The sequence below is a fragment of the Hydractinia symbiolongicarpus genome, chromosome 3 (genome assembly GCF_029227915.1).
Source record: "Hydractinia symbiolongicarpus strain clone_291-10 chromosome 3, HSymV2.1, whole genome shotgun sequence".
Taxonomy (NCBI): domain Eukaryota; kingdom Metazoa; phylum Cnidaria; class Hydrozoa; order Anthoathecata; family Hydractiniidae; genus Hydractinia; species Hydractinia symbiolongicarpus.
In genome coordinates, this window is record NC_079877.1 from 13,883,026 (window position 1) to 13,899,832 (window position 16,807).

A 16,807-nucleotide genomic window follows, 5' to 3' on the forward strand; every position below is an offset into this window, starting at 1 on the left:
AAAATTGAAGTGAAAAAAATGGCGGCACACCACTCTCTTAGCAACTGTCATTCTTTTTAATTTTCTACTCATTTAGGATTTTTACCACAGATTTTTACTATAGCAAGATTTTTTAAGTTAAGAAAATAAGTTCCAGTTTTTCTTTTTTTCTCAGATGTTTTGTTGTCCTTGGAGGCAAAATGGAGAAAAAAACGCACCAATCATTTTATAAAAGCATATTTAAAATTAATTCTTTCAAAATTACATCAAAATAAATATATATTAAATATGTACAAGATAAAAAAACTTTATGCTTTTACATCTCAAGAAATAGGTTTTTAACTAAAATTCTGTTCAGTGGGATGACTACTTTGTTCATCAAGATACAATTCTCGTTTTGATCAACAAAACAATATTTTCATAAAAATTGAGGAAATCTCTCACTGAAGGACGCGTTACGTAATTGCACTAGCTCAATTATACACAGAATTTTTTCCAAGCAAACAACACATACAGAACACATTCAACATTGGTCATGTAAGTTTGAACCGAAAAACGTTTAAGGTGTGAAGAATGTGTTTTAAGGTGGCTGAAACATAACATGCATGTTATCAGCCAATGAAAATCGTGCACCATACGGAGAACTTGGAAAAACTTTTGATTCTTTTGTAAATGCATTACCGACCATCTGGGAACCGTTTACGACAGGTGTTGGTTGCCATGGCGATGGATATCTTTTGTTAACATTAAGGACATGCAAAATAATACGGCTAAAAAGTTATTAAACACCACAAGGTAAAAGGTTTACTGCTTGATTTAATTTAATACTCTTTTTGCCTGGCAATAATAACACTGACAGTTCGCTGATATTTTTAAAAAAAAAAATAGCTATTACTTAAAATTAGCAAAAAGGTTTAACCGTCAGATTTGAGAAACTAACAAAATAGTGCAACTTGGCAACGAATAAACTTTGAGATTCACTCTATCGCTTAAATAAGACGTGACAACATTCGAAGAAAAGATACATGTCGTTTATTGAGTCTACATCTCTATCCCTTCTCACATTTTTCAACCATTCGGCGTGGCTTTGCAGACGTTTCTCAGTAGTTGCAGGAACATTATGTAGTCCATTCGTTGATTTGCGAAGATCGTCTCTAAATATGTAATTACATTGCAGGTTTATATTAAGTAACATTTCGTGTTTATTTACATACGCTGTTTCAGTAACGTTCATTTTAAAGGGTGTGGTGGTCGTTTAGTGGTAACTGTGTACTTTGCTTCGTGGTCTTATATTAGTATCTACGCCCAGTAAGAAGCTGAAGGCGTAAACGACACTGAATTAAAGCAAATCGAGGCTCATGGGCGCGTAAAATCTTAAAAATGAAGACATGCTATTGCAAAAGGTAAAGATGATGCTCCATTGCAACAAAAACCGGACTAATAATGATAGTTCTTACAGTGCGTTTACTGATGTCGATCATTGGCTTTTAAGCTGGTTATAAAATCATGGAAAAACCCATTAAAAATCAATTACAAAACACTTACAAAGCTGACGAATGGCCCCATGATGGGGTAGCTTTAATCTGCGAATACGATGGCATCAGGCGATCTAAAATTCAAAAAGGTTTATTATTATTCCCTGCTTTAATGTTTTCAAAAATAAACAAAAAAGACCTATCAGAAGATAATACCAACCTCCGAAATATTCCATCCATTTCTTTTCCAGTCGTTCTTCCACAGTTGGAGTTTGACGACGTCTTATCGGGATCTCCAAGTCTTCATAATTACACCTATAGAAAATAAAGACGTACCCAAATACATAAAATTGAACTTTCCTTTTGTAGTTGTAGTATTTTTTAAAAAAATATTTGTATGCAGCTTTCAGAAAAGAGGTATGCTCCAACTATGCAACTAGTTTCTTCCCAGTTGCATGTGAAAAAACACAAATAATTACAGAACGAACCTCGGTTTTTCGTCATCACCAAAATGTCTACCATGCCCAACATCACGCAAATACTTGATTTTGTGGAACTGGTCACCATCACTTCTTCTACTACCCATAAGCCCTCCTCCCCCTGCTTTCACGGAATCTCTTTTATTCACTGAACCAAGCACGTGTCGCGGGTATAAATTATCAGCTTCAACATCAGGATCATATGTCTGCCGATATTCTCGTAACGCTCGGTTACGACGTTCCTGACTTCCTTTAGTAGCCTTATCGATCCATGGTCCATACTCTATGTCGTCATCATATTGCCGCTTCTGTTCTCGCAAACGACGTAACTTGTATCTGATTTCAGCGTCTTCAACGACATCCGAAAAGCGTTCCGATTCATCAGGACTCGAGGCCTAAGCGTCAAAATAAATACACGTGTTAAGAATAAAAAATAAATGAAACAACAGTTTTTTATTTTTTTTAAAAAAAATGATCGAAAATAGCAATTGAAAACAAGTTCTTTTTAAGCTATCTATAATTTGCTCTGACTTTGCATTACTTCAGTACAAATCTTCGTAGATTTAGCTTTACTCCAGTACAAGTCTTTAGATGGTCTACTGCAACTCAATACTTACAGTTCTTGCGTTCAAGGCGTTCTCTAATAAGCGTAAGTTGCGTTCTTTCCGTTGCACAAAATCCTGACCCTCAGCTATAGTGTACATTGCATCGTTTATATCAGCCGCTTCCTACACCAAAATAATAAAGCGTTCTGATACAATTGAAAAGTATCAACTTTCTTCGTAGGTATATCGCTTACCTCGTCGAGTTTCGTACGAATACTTTTCATAAATTTGTTTGCTTCATGACTGACATACATTTGCTACAAAACCAACATGATTTTTTTTCACCGAACAAAAGTTTTTGGCTTAAAAAGCAACGGTTTAAAATAGGAATAACGTTGTTTGAAAGTAGCGTACGTCTTTTTAAAAGTATCGTAGATTTGTTTGAAAGTACCGTACATTTGTTTGAAAGTATCGTACATTTGTTTGAAAGTAACGTACATTTGTTTGAAAGTATCGTACATTTGTTTGAAAGTATGGTACATTTGTTTGAAAGTATCGTACATTTGTTTGAAAGCATGGTACATTTGTTTGAAAGTATGGTACATTTGTTCGAAAGTATGGTACATTTGTTTGAAAGTAACGTACATTTGTTTGAAAGTATGGTACATTTGTTTGAAAGTAACGTACATTTGTTTGAAAGTATCGTACATTTGTTTGAAAGTAACGTACATTTGTTTGAAAGTATCGTACATTTGTTTGAAAGTAACGTACATTTGTTTGAAAGTATCGTACATTTGTTTGAAAGTATGGTACATTTGTTTGAAAGTATCGTACATTTGTTTGAAAGTAACGTACATTTGTTTGAAAGTATCGTACATTTGTTTGAAAGTATCGTACATTTGTTTGGAAGTAGATTTTTTAAAAATAGTGTAAATGTGACCATACCCATTTTTGTGTTGACTTAAGAAGCAGTTAAAAATAAAAATCAGCAAAGAGTTACATACCGAATGCAGAGAATCAAGTCTCCATTCTTCTTCTGCTTTAGCAAGTGCCGACTAAAAAAAGAGTCTGTTAAAGAAAGCAACAATACGAAAAGGTCGTCGTTTACTTTTTTAAACTACGAAATATGTGAATTAAATACGAAATACAAGTACATATTCAGTTATACATGAAATTATTCTGTTTTATATTACGATTATGAACCCAACCCTTTATGAAAAAAGGATCCTCTAAAGAGGGTTCTAGTGCATTAGAAAATCCAATTTAAATTACGTAAACCGTGTAAGTACGACAATCACCTAACTAGACAGCCTCTTAAGATATCAATCCTATTCTCGTACTGAACGCTAAGACGAAAGAATCAATTTACACTTTTTTATGACACTTGTTGCACTGGAAGTTCTACCATGAGACTACCAGTTGGTATAAAACTTTTTAACTGTTGCTACAAGTTGCAATTAAGAAAAAAAACAATTATTTACCTGTCTTTTTCTTATATTTTCTTTATTTTTACGAAGAAATTGCCTTGCTCTCTCGATTGCGTCTTCTTCCTCGTTTAATTGCAAATCAACCTCACTAAAAAAGCAAAGCTATTTGTTGTCATCGTTTATATTTTTTAGTATTTCAGACTTCAGCAAAATATACGCTGACTTTTTTGTTATTTTAAGTTAGGTAGCCACAAGTGGTCAGTGTAAAATAATACCAGATATTGTAAAAACATCGTTCAAACCAATGTTTTTTAAAAATAACAAGTAAAAAATCAATACGTTGGTCTTGATATGTGCTTGTGTCGATATTTCTCAAAGTCATTTATTCCATAGTTTAATGATTCTGAAAACGAATCAGCTAGAAATAATAAAAAGGAAAGATTGGTGAAAAATTGATTTAAATGCTACTTTTTTGCCCGAGAAGCACGTAAATTTAACAGGTTATTCCATTTAGAGTTAAAAGATGCATTTGAGACATATCTTTCAGTTTTCCTAAAATTAGCAATAATTTTCGAAATTATCCAGATTTTTAAAAAGGAGAAAATCTAAAGATACGACTTGACATGTATCTGTTAACTCTGGCTGGTATCATCCGAACACCAAATTTACGGGTATTGAAAAAACTGATTGAATAGGTGGCAACGCTAAATCTGTTATGGCGGATTCAAAAGAAGAAATGTATTACATTCACTCTCGATGTCCTTCCAAGCCAACTTTTTTTGATTTCGACTCCTCTTTGCTGGCGATCTTATACCTAATAGATGAAATCCGGTCATTTAAAAAGCATGCCGTATTATCATTTAACTAACATAAGAAGTTGTAACTCACCTATCGTATTGTGTCTTTTTGATATGTGTTCTAAACTCTGAAAATATAAAATCAGCTTTACGCTATATGAAGAACCTAAAGAATATGTAACGTCAGTACCTACTTAGTTTGTGATGCAATGTGCAGAAACAAAAATGAAGAGCTACATAATGTGACCTGCTCTGTATCCTGTACACACAAACGTAATTGTTTTAACAAAATGGAAGAAATATTTTTGATTTTGGTTCCCAAATTTTTGTTCTAGTAATTTTGTGACAGAACAAAGAAAAGCCTTTAAGTGTCTACTGTTTTTCGCCATTATTGGAGTCTTTTTTTATGATTTTATCTGTACAACTTTTGTGATATTTTAAAGTTCCGAAGCACACAAAATACTTAAAATGGCATTAGATCTTGAGAAAGTTTTTCTCTAAAGAATGCTGGATATTTAAGGTTTTCAAAGTCACCTAGCGTGGTTTAAAGGTTTTCAAGTTCCAGCAGCCACTCTTTACATGAGACATAATAAAAACATTTCTGTTTACCTGATCTTTTTCTATATCACTGTCTTCTAAATCTTGCAAACTCAACGAAGATCTTCCGTGTTTATTTTCATATAAATTCTGCTTCTCAACTTTTATCTCATTATCATCCCTTTCTTGGATGTCTCCATTAACTAAAGGTTCCATATTGTCTACTAGATGGTGTACAGTAGAAGATGGTTCATTATGATTGACCGTATTTTGGTTTTCAGCCTCTCTTGGCGATGTTTGTTTTTGACTTTTATAATCTTTTAGTTCGGCTGTGTTTAATTTTATTTTCTGTTCTAAATTGGCGATCTCTTCTTTTAACTGTTCAATCTGTTTACTTTGCTCAGTCTTATCTGACTTAAATTTAGTCTCTGAGATGGAGATCTCATCGTTGAGTTTCTTTTTCTGATGCGTTAGTTCTTCAATGTCATTTTTTATCACAGATTTACTGGTTTGCAACATACTTATCGTGTCCTCTAACTCTTCTATAACTTTTTTAGAATTTTCAATTTCGATCTGAAGTTGAGATTTGTCATTTAATAAATCTGCTTTCTCTGTCTCCTCATCTCCATTTTTAATGTTCTGTTGTGTTTTCTCCTGTTTTTGAAGTTCTAACTCAAGAATTCCTAATTCTTCTTTCTTTCCATCTAACTTTTTCTTTTGTTCTTCCAATTCTTGCATTTCTGTGTGATATCTTTCTTGCTACAAAAAAACACTAGACCATAAGGAAAAACATATGACAAAGCAATTTAATCAGCAGTCAGTATTAAAACAATGCAGCATGAACATTTATAATCTTGAGAAACACATCTTAAGAACAAAATTTCCTTTTAAACGGTTTAAAGAATCATTAAGAATTATTTATTACTATTTAAAGAACAAAAGTAGCCTACCTACAACGTTTTTTATTGATTAATTATACCTTACAGGATTTTGTTGCAATTTTGCAAATTAAACAAACAAAGATGCAGGCTACCTCTTCTTCGAATTTTTTCTTTAAAGCATCAACTTCTTTTTCATTATTTTCTTGCAACAGTTTCACTTCGCTTTGATGTTTAATTATCAGGGTTTCTTTTTCCTGCAAATGTGACTTTTGGAACTGAACGTTTTCTTTTTCATTCTGAAAAAAAAAAAAACAGTTAAAAAACTCGGCCAATAAATCAGTAACTAAATAAGAATACAAATGATGGAAACCTAAGTCAACACAAAGCGTCATTTTGAGTGTCATGCTCAAGAAAGAATTCTTTAATTTATAATAAAAAAACTACTAAACAAATTGTTTAAAATCTTGTTCAACCTTAGAAAATATGTAAGGAATGAAAATAAAACAAGATCCGGTCTACGATGTTAAAATTCAGGGTCATTCAGGGTACTTTACTGAGTAATATTGTATTTTTGAGGGTCTTCAATTAGGATTTCTGTATTGAACCCACCATCGTAACTAAAGTAATTTCTCTATGAAATATCTCACTGAAACATGTGATGAAAAAAATGTTGTTTTGCAGGCCAAAAAAAGTACAAACGCCCATTGCAAAGACTAAATACAACACAAACCCTATTGCAACATAAAAATCTTTACGTGTTACATTATTTATAAATGAAAAAGTTAGCAATAAAAACAAGTAAATGTTCGACCATGTGTTGTGCAACACAAAATAATTGATTATAACATTCACCTACCTTATCTTTTAATTCTTGTCTGAGACTCTTTAATTCATTCTGCATATCAATTTCCAGTTTCTCGACATTTTCTTTTTGGTTATCTTTAAGTCTTTTTACTTCTTCTTCAAATGCAGTTTTTAAACTCTTTATATGTTCTTCATGTTCTTTTCTTAAATTTCCCAATTCTTTATCATAGTCCTCTTGTTTACTTTTGAAGTCGGCAAGATTTGGTTTGTTAAATTTACTTTGATTTAATGAATCCATGAATTGCATTTCTTCAGGACTATTTAGCTCTATCTCCTGACGTATGTCTTTCACTTTCTTTTCTTGCTCTTCTTGTAACTGAGTGCGTAGCTGCTGTAGTTCATATGCCTGTTGTTGTCTCAATTTCTCTGCTTGCTATATAACAAGTAACAAGTGTTAAAACTATTCTATTAAATGCAACTTTCCATTGTGGTTGACACTATTTCGGTATTTCGTTTTTCTAATTTTCAAGCTAGAACATCATTGTATTTCGTTACAAAACGTCTTATCCACTCAAAAAAAAATTTCATTTTAGAAATCTACCATGTTATTATTATCTTCGCATTTTATTAAAAATAAATTCAGTATAAAAATTTGTAGGTAACAACATAAAAAGTTTATGTTTGCACTCAGACATGGACTTTTGTCCATGGAACACTTTTAAGAAAAGCTTTACATTCTATTGACTACCTTAGAAACTAACTTGTGAACCCTTGCTGCAATAAAATAGAGTCAACAAGAACAGAGTCAACAAGAAAAGGGAAAAAATCCATAAAACATCAACTAAATGTAAAACCAACATAGAATGTTTTTTTCGCTTTCAACAAGCAGGTGTTTAAAAAAAACAGAACAGACACGGCTAGTCAAAACTTACTGTTTCCTTTTCACTGAGCAATTCATCTTTTAACTTGTCCATATCATTCTTTTGATTCTGTTTTAGTTTCTGTTCTTCGTTATTAAACTGCTCTTTAAGCTTATTTTCAAGATCTTTTTTCTCCTGGCTATTCTTTTTTGTTAAATCTGTTTTTAATTTCTCCAATTCTGATTTGAATTTGTTTTTTAGTTTGTCCACTTCAACTTCATTGTCCTTCTCCATTTGTTCTTTTTCTTTTCGTTTTTCATCTTCAATTTTGGTTTTCAGTTTTCGAATAAAATCAGCTTTATCCTCCTGTCAAAGAATATTAATATTAACATTTCTCCATAAATATCTCTTCTATATTGTATTGGTATCATACAGTACATCATCCTTAACTCGATTCAACGATGTAGAAAGATTGAGAGCAAAGTTCCATAACATTTGGTTGCCAAACCTGTCCCGGCAGAAAACCAATAAACTGCATTGGCATTTTTTAACGGTTAATTTCGTAAGTTAAAAGAATGTGTATTATCTGCGGTTTCGTCCCAACAATGAAAGTTGCACGAGTGTGTACACATACAATTTTGTAGCATGCTTATTTGTGTACGAATGCAAAACAATTCTAGCAATTACATTTGGACGCTTCTTATAACGACCACATGTTCTGAGATACAACCATGTAATTTTGCTGTTACTTTTTTGACATATTCTGCACAATGTCAAGTAAAGAGAGGTGCTTAAAGGATAGTAGGGCTTTTCCTGATGGATAAAAGACAGGGGACCATGTATGACATGGTATAGCACTTGTTTCTAACCAACACTTGCTAACTACATTAAAAAAGTAGCAGAAAATCAAAAGTTGTGTATTAAAACATAAACCTTGAAAAATTTATGTCAATACGCAGTCAGGAATTATAAATTGCAATATTGCACTAATAACACTTACTTGTAACTTAGCTTCTTCTTCTAACTTTTCCTCATCTATTTCATTCTTTAAGTCTGAAAGAAAAAAATATTACTTGACTTTGAACCTTTAAAAAAGCAGGTATATACATACACAAAATAACTTACACTTCATTGCCAAGTCATGAGTGGCTCGAAGTTTCTTCTTCTCTTCTTCCTCCTCATTTTTTAACTTTTTTTTGAATTCTTCCAAATTATCTTCTTTTTCGTTTTCCAAATTTAATTTTGTCTTTAGGATTGTGTCTTGCTTTGGGTCTGCTTTACCAAAAGTTAGCTTTCCATCATTGTTAGGCCTACATTGGAAGATGAACTAGATTAAGAATGAACAGTACTTAACCTACAAAAACGTTTTGAATATGGGCACAGCAAAAAAAAAAAAAAAAAACAAAAAAACTTTACTTTACAGTCATAACGACAAAGATGTTATCTGTCAACAAGCTGATAAAATTAATAATTTGAGCTTTATGTTTCTGCATTTTTTAATTTTGAAGCGAATTATAGATCGAGATTGGATTTATCCTTCAATACCTACTTTGTTTTTGTGTCGTTGTAAGAAGCAATTGTAGATTCTTGTGATGCAAACAATCGTCTAAATGACAGCAAATAAAAATATCCACACAATTTCTTTCATTTTACTTAACATTATAACTACAAAAAAAGTTCATAGAATAAAATAGAAAAATTGACTGCAAGTTTTTAATTTGCATACTTCTCTGCAGCACTGGCTAACATTTCTGAACGCTTCTTTCTCTCCTCGTCAACATTATCCATGAATGCTTTGATGGTTTGGTCAGAGTTCTCCACTTTCAATTGACGAAAGTTATCAGTTGACGATTGTTTAATGTCAAAATCACTTTCGTCACTTTCATCCCGATATGTATCAAATGCAGGTAAATTGTCAACACTCATCATGTCTAAACGGGCTGCTAAACCAGAATTGATTCCGAAATCCTAAAAAGGTTAATAAAGAGTACTTAATACTAAATTAGAGTTTACTTACACATACTGTCACTGTATGTAAAATTACCTTGCCTAAGGAGTGTTAATATGAAGAATTAGGGTGGTCAATCAATTTTAATTTTTCCTCACTTTTCTATGACTAAAATAAATTTTCCTAAATTTGTTTAATAACTCAAAAACAAACTTTTGAATGCAATGTTTTCAAGTTCAACTTAGATTTTTTACATCTGAGTTTATCACAATAAAATTAAGTCATTGTATCGTGCTTATAAATTTGATAACTTTAAAAGCATATTGATGTCAGTTACTGAAGGTTTTTCAAAGCTGGGTTACCCAATCTGTTCAGAAAAGGACGGGTAATGGCAACAGCAAAGAGGCTAAATTATGTAAGCTTTTCCTTAAGTAAGAAAGCAAAAAACCACAAGCTCCTGCCAAAACCAAGTCTGTTTGCCTGGTTATTTGTTCTTTGTATTTCCTGTCACCTTGTTAGCGTTTTAAGAAAAACATTAAAACCTACCACTTCAGTTTCCTCATCTTCAACTGAATCAGATTTATCCGGTAATTTATTTAAGTTTTCACTGTCATCATCTGAATCCTAAATGAGAACTTATAAATATAAACAAGAAAGCATGTCCAAGGAGTTTATCTTTCTTCGTACATCATCTTTTTAGGTTAATAAATCTAAATAAAAATTCTAAATGAAAATTCAATTATTTAATAGTTCATTTAATTCCTCAGGAAGTTTAACATCCTCAAGGATTCCATCCTAACAGCTGGCTCTTTCTCCTCCCTGACTGTCATTATAACTGCTAGAGGAAAACATTGCTCTACCCTGCTTGCATGCTACTCAAATCGGTTTGCATTAAAAAGATAACTCCTAATAGGCTGTTAACAGTAGACAGGCGAATATCATATTGTGTCAGCAATTTTTTGTCAACATAAACAAATTTGCATTAGAAACTCTGTAGTGCAACACAATATTTTGGCTATTCTACCCAAAAATGTTACAGGAAATTAAAATAAGCACAAAAATCAACTTACCATATAACCAAGATTAGCAACATCATCTACTCCGTCAATACCAAGATTGAACTTTGGTTTACCATCAGAGTACTAAAGTTAAAGATACTATAAACTCAATAAATTTGTAATTTATAAATTTAAATAAATTTATTTGTTCCAGCAGACAGCAGACATTTATGTGGAACTTTTAATAACTTGCTTAATATATAATACATGATATGACTCCAAACTGTATGTATTATACCTGACTGATTTCTGATAAATCACCAAGAAAGTTAATGCTTTCACCAGTTGTGCCAAGTGACATACCAAAACCACCACTGCCCAAGCCATGATCTTTTGTTTTATTTTTCTCCTTCTTCTCACCTGTCTTTTTCTAAGAAATAAAAAAAAAACAACGGTCCGCGTCTGCACCATAAATAGTTACGGTGGCAATAAGTTGATTATACATTGCAAATTAGCTTTGACAAAATATTTACAATTGTATGTTTAATATACTATTTACCTTTTCATTTATGCTTGTGCCCATTCCTTTTCCTTTACCAGGTACCATCAGAGGACTCAGAGTACCACCAGTTGATCCAAGAGAGCTTGGTGCTGTTGATGATAGAGTACCTAACTTTCCACCAAGAGGTTTTAATGGTCCAAGATTATTCTCAAGTCCCAAAGTTGATGCCTTAAAATAATATCAGTAGCATAATGTTATGTTTGTCTCACAATCTTAATTAAATTAAGAGTAAAAGTGATCTATTTATTAATAGAAAAAATAGCTAGATCTGAAAATATTATGTAAATATATATGCTTGTTTGTTATTGAAAGATTATTAAAAATCATAGGCTTACACGAGAGCCTGACCATCCTGGGGTATTGGAAATATTTACAAACAAAGCTATAAAACACCAGACAAAACAAAAACTAAAAAATCACGAGCACAATCATATAAAGACATCGCCTCAAACTGATTGAATGCATGCTAGTTAATTCAAGGAAAAGACTATTAAACCTGAAAATGCAAACAAGGGAATTCGATCATATATGGGACAGTCAAAAGACTGGCCTATAAAGTTGACAGTATGTGTGAACTCTAGAATGCCATAAAATATACGGACTAGTTAGCTAGCTAAAACAATACAGAGCTCTAAAAAATCTGAATTCTCCCTGAAGTTTTAATAACAAAACCGTTTTTAATAAACATAAAATTCCGTTGATTAATATTAACCATTATATATTTATTTTTTAAATATGAAAACTATACCTTTGCTGTTTTTTCCTTCTTCTTTTCTTTATTTTTCTTTTCCTTTGGTTTGTTTTTCCCTGAAGTTTTTGGACGATTTTTTAACATCTCACGCTCTTGCGTCACCATGTCCCGAAAGTGCTCATCACATGGATGATCCCACACACTATCTCCAGTACTGAAGTTGAAGTAGTATATTTCACCACTGGGATCCTGACTGTAAATATCAAGATTAGAAAATATTAAATATATAAAAATACTTGCATTCTGTTTAAAATGGTTGCAACACAGCTTTATTTCTGGTCCCTTTCAGAGTAATCTCATTAATTTGTTACCAAGCAGACAAAAATGCACGTAATACCAATGTAGAAAAAACTGGGGGCTGGAATATATGCAACGGTAAACCTGTGGATTTTTTAATGGCCTAAGACTAGTTTAATAAAAAGACACTAGACACAATATAGCACATTTTGTGTTTTTTTATTTGTAAATGTTTTTCGCAATTGAATAACTAATCTTATAACTCGTGAAACTTTAGAGTGACCTAAGGTATGTTATAGTTATTCAAATGTTTGCCTTCTCCAGTGTGAAACCATTTATTAATAATTTTTTTTGTGCATATTTGATCTTCTAACATGGTTTTCTCTTCTAGTAACTCAAAAACATTTACATATTTGTGACGTGTTTTTTGGGGTAGTACTCTTGGAAATTTACATTAAAAATATTGTCTATTGTTTTATTTATTATTATTTAAGTATTATTTAGTACTTTAAAATTGCTTGTTGGCTGCATTTAGGAGGTGGCTTTACACAGTAGAATCAAGACTCCTTATTGATATGATAACACCCACTGGCTGTACATATATAAGTTTGTAATTCAAAATGTCATTACTATGGCACATCATAATAATAACCGCTGTCATTACTTTAGAGGCAGGCAAAGATGCACAAAGTTTGTGGAAAGTTTGCACAACGGGTGATCCACTTACTAATAACTAGTTTAATATAAAATACAATGCACATGTATGCCACACAAAAAAACTATGTATTCAGTAAAAAGTTAAATGTAGCATTTAAAATCTGAATTAAAAGAAAAATCTTACCAGGGTTTCCAGTCTGGTGGTAGTGGTGCAACAATACCTTGTCGAGCAATGTACAATAGCTCTGGTTCCTTATAAGGATTGATTCCAATAACTTGAGCATATTCAAAGATTTCTAAATTAACATTCATATTCCAATTGAAAAAGAACAATTATTTGTTCATACTGTAAATCAAAGCATGCATGCTTGTTTTTGTTCCCTTATTTCTTACTTGTCCTGATTGTCCATAAACGCAATATCAAAGACAAAACACAAGATGCCTTTTTAATTGATGTAGGCATTACCAAGCAGAGAAAGATAATCAAGGCACACATTTTGAAAATAGCGGCCACGTTTTAAAAAATTATGCAAAAAGGTATGTGATAGATGGATGGATGGATGGATAGATGTGCATATTTTACATGGCTAGCCTCACAAACATCAAGGGATATACCCTGTCTATTATTTCCAGGAGGGGTCATGGCTTTGATTGGGAGTCCTGGTGTATTTAATGCTCTCTTGAGCTACAGGAACTCTATCAGGGTCAGCGCTCTGCCAGAAAACTCCCTGCAACATCCAACGGCCCACACAGTGCGTCATCTCCCCAATTTCCCTCACATGGCCTGGGTTAACCAGGGGCTATGGTAATATTCAATTGCCCATACTGAATCGCCCCTTGCTGCTTCTGGGATGACAGTTATCCTTAGTTTTGCTATCGAAAAAAATAATTGCCAAATATTCACAGAATGCTATGAGACCTGTATGATTTATTGCACATGCCAAACAAGCTTTTTACTTCAGAAAACCAAAATATCACGAAAAAATAAGTAACAAGATGATCTTTCAGAGCATAGTTAAGTTGCCAATTGCGTCAATACATGAAGCATTTAACTAATAAAATTTCCTTTTTCTGTAGCGGCCAAACTTTTGCAGTTATTGTTAACCTATTGTTATATGAATGAGCTATAAATTTTCTGTTTTGTACACAAACTTTAATTAGCACATGCAAACCCATTGTTATATTTATTTATAATAGATTAACAAAAGAAGATAATATAACCTGCGAATAATGAAATATAAAAAGAAAATAAGTCATTTAAAACTTTAATATTCCCATATATAAAATAACCATAAGAATCTTTGAAATTGACAAATTTCGTTCTAAAATAAAGAGAAAACGTTCCTATAAAGCTTAAAAATCACTGTATTTTGTTCTAAATTGACAAGAAAATGTCCTGTTGAAGCTAAAAAAAAACTCGGTAATAATCAGAAAACATCCTGACAATGCTTAAAATTTCCATATTTTGTTCTGAAAAGACAAGGACAGAGTTGATGCAAAGAAATTTATGTTTAGAACTAAAGTTCAAAACTAGAGCAGATTGGAAGAAAGTCGTTAATATACCCTGTCCTGCATATGCCAGTATGGAAAACAGGCCTTAACACGAGAATGACAATGGTAATCATTACCATGATGATGTGTATGCGCTGTGGTGTGTTACAATAAATCAGCGTATGAATGTGTTGGGTAATGGTTATGAGATAGAATTGAACTGCTAATACCTTCTTCGGTTGGTTGATAATTTTCATCATATTCTTCATCTAAAATAAGTTGATTGTTGACAGACACCATAATGACTACATAATCACAATATTCCCATTATAGTAATCTAAAACAAACAAAAACATTGTAGTTGACATTGCTGCAAGTTTACTTGATTTGTTTTACACAGACAATGCACCAGAAATTCCTGAACCCGAAAATACAAAACAGGGCCTAGTTTATCTTGAATATTTATTCTGCAGTCAAAAACAGCTTAAAACTGGGATCCAGCAACTCAAAAAATTCCATAAGACTTGTGTGATCTCACATGCAACAACTGTCCAGGTGTGTGATTCATTGCATGTGCCAAACAAGTCTTTTTGCTTGCGTGAAAGTCAAAAAGGTAATAACAACAAAAAAAGTCCCAAATTAATTGCCCTTATTTCTAAAAAAACAGAGTTGTATTTGAGGCACAAACTGATTATTAGGACGCATTCCTCAAATATGTTGCCTCAAATATTTCATAAGCTGCCTCATTGTTCTTTTCGTTTTCTATTTAGTATTACTTGCAGTTTAAAGATCTGATTCCTAAATACTTATGCTCTGGCCTTGTCTACTAGTTTAAATCTTTCCTCCCACTTTAAAAAAAGTAATCGAAAATCAACTCAAAATAATCTTAGTTGCAATAATTTACTCCTCTTCTTTTTCTCTGAGTTATCTATCACAAAATGGCGGCTTTCGAGAAGAAAGAATGCTGTAAACACAAGAAAATGTGGCTTCACGTGAGCTTTATTATTTCAAATTTTACTTAATAAATGTAAAATTACAAATTCCAGGCCTCGTCAGAAATGGCGTGCGATCACACGCACACACGCCATGTTTGAATGTTCCCGTTCAATCTTAGCACGCCACAAAATAACAATAAATACCTCAGGGGTGCGCTAATCGCACACCAAAATAAATAATATTCAGTTCAATGATGAGAGTGAAACCGACGATGATAATTCAAGTGATGATAATTCGAGTGATTGTTCGCACGATGACAACACTTTGTTTTCTGATGACGAATAAGTTGTAAATTATTTATTTTTAAGGTCAATTGCGTGTACAGCTACACATCTTCGAGAGTATGAGTACAAATAAATGCAAGTAAAATAATTCAGAGTGAGAGTACAATGCAAGTGCGAGTAAAATAAATAAGAGTAATCTTTTTAATAACGGGAGTACGCAATAATTATACTACTCGCGAGTAAATCTTTAAAAAAAATATGTCATGTTACTTGCGAGTTATATTGAAGAAAAACATTTAATTTTTTTTAATTTAGTTGCTCTTTTTAAATTAAAAAAAAAATGAAAAAAAATTTAAAGTTCATTTTTTCTGTCTACTTCTTAAAATGCTTTCGCTACTTTCGTTATGTGAAATCACTTCCAGCATGTTCTTTCGCAAGCACAGAGTCAGCATGATATATATGTGTTGTTTTGAAAATTATACAGAATGTGCTGATGTTGTTTTGGAAGTTATTTATAACGGAGGAGGGTGTTACGACGAAAATTTTCCGTCTTGTTTATTTTAGCTAAAGAAATAATTTTTTTATAAATCGTCATAAAAATTATAGTCTTTTGTTTGTCCACGTTACTACTTTTACGATTACAAAGTTGGCGTCTTGCAGCACTTTCTCTGTTTGAGTTAAAAACATGTAAATTTTTTTTAAAAAAAAAATAAAAGCACATTTTACTTTTGTCACAACAAATTACCTGCTTTAAAACATGGCAAATTAGTGTTGCTGTATGCGAGTTCTATGATTACTTGAGAAAAAAATGGAACAATAATAAGCACACGCCATCACACGCCATTAAAAATTATGACATGCGAACATCGCTCGCCTCAAAATGATTGAAAAGTATCATGGCGTGTGAAGCTCGAACGCCAGCATTTTTCTTCCTGATGAGGCCTTAATTCTCAACATAATAATGATTAATGCCATGCCAACGCGGTCTTTTATTTATTAAAATATATGGCCAGGTTTATTGCATAATTTTTTGTGAATTCTTTAAACGTGAGAGTGCCCAAAAAACTACGAAAAAACTAATTTATTTGGAGATGTTTATATGCACGTAAATATTGGATTTATTCAGTTAGATAGATGCTAAAATTCAGTTAAATGTGTG

General features: G+C 32.2%; 1 protein-coding gene across 2 annotated transcripts; it reads right to left on the bottom strand.

Moving 5' to 3' along the window:
• Nucleotides 1-200: 200 nt before the first annotated feature.
• On the bottom strand, nt 201-14,791 carry LOC130635870 (centrosomal protein of 164 kDa-like). 2 transcript variants are annotated; one of them, XM_057445385.1, is made up of 27 exons: nt 14,659-14,791; nt 13,122-13,233; nt 12,041-12,236; nt 11,290-11,460; nt 11,029-11,160; nt 10,803-10,874; nt 10,279-10,356; nt 9,511-9,752; nt 9,334-9,390; nt 8,910-9,094; nt 8,785-8,837; nt 7,857-8,150; nt 6,977-7,357; nt 6,273-6,416; nt 5,312-5,998; nt 4,794-4,830; nt 4,651-4,719; nt 4,245-4,323; nt 3,960-4,053; nt 3,483-3,533; nt 2,733-2,795; nt 2,551-2,661; nt 1,943-2,328; nt 1,675-1,769; nt 1,525-1,588; nt 1,005-1,133; nt 201-713 (listed from the first exon to the last, which is right to left on the bottom strand). In XM_057445385.1, the coding sequence occupies exons 1-27, from the start codon at nt 14,726-14,728 to the stop codon at nt 560-562; spliced, it is 4,206 nt and encodes a 1,401-aa protein (XP_057301368.1). In that variant the 5' UTR covers nt 14,729-14,791; the 3' UTR covers nt 201-559. The 2 variants fall into 2 exon arrangements, with proteins under 2 accessions (XP_057301368.1, XP_057301369.1); XM_057445386.1 differs by lacking the exon at nt 2,733-2,795.
• Between the last annotated feature and the right edge of the window lie 2,016 nt (nt 14,792-16,807).

Excerpts from the sequence above, each read along its gene's own strand:
- LOC130635870 (XM_057445385.1), bottom strand. The coding sequence starts at position 14,728 with ATGGTGTCTGTCAACAATCAACTTATTTTAGATGAAGAATATGATGAA. Across the intron at positions 8,838-8,909 it reads TCATGACTTGGCAATGAAGT|ACTTAAAGAATGAAATAGAT; the intron begins GTAAGTTATTTT and ends TTTTTCTTTCAG. Across the intron at positions 4,831-5,311 it reads GTGATATAGAAAAAGATCAG|AGTTTAGAACACATATCAAA; the intron begins GTAAACAGAAAT and ends TTATATTTTCAG.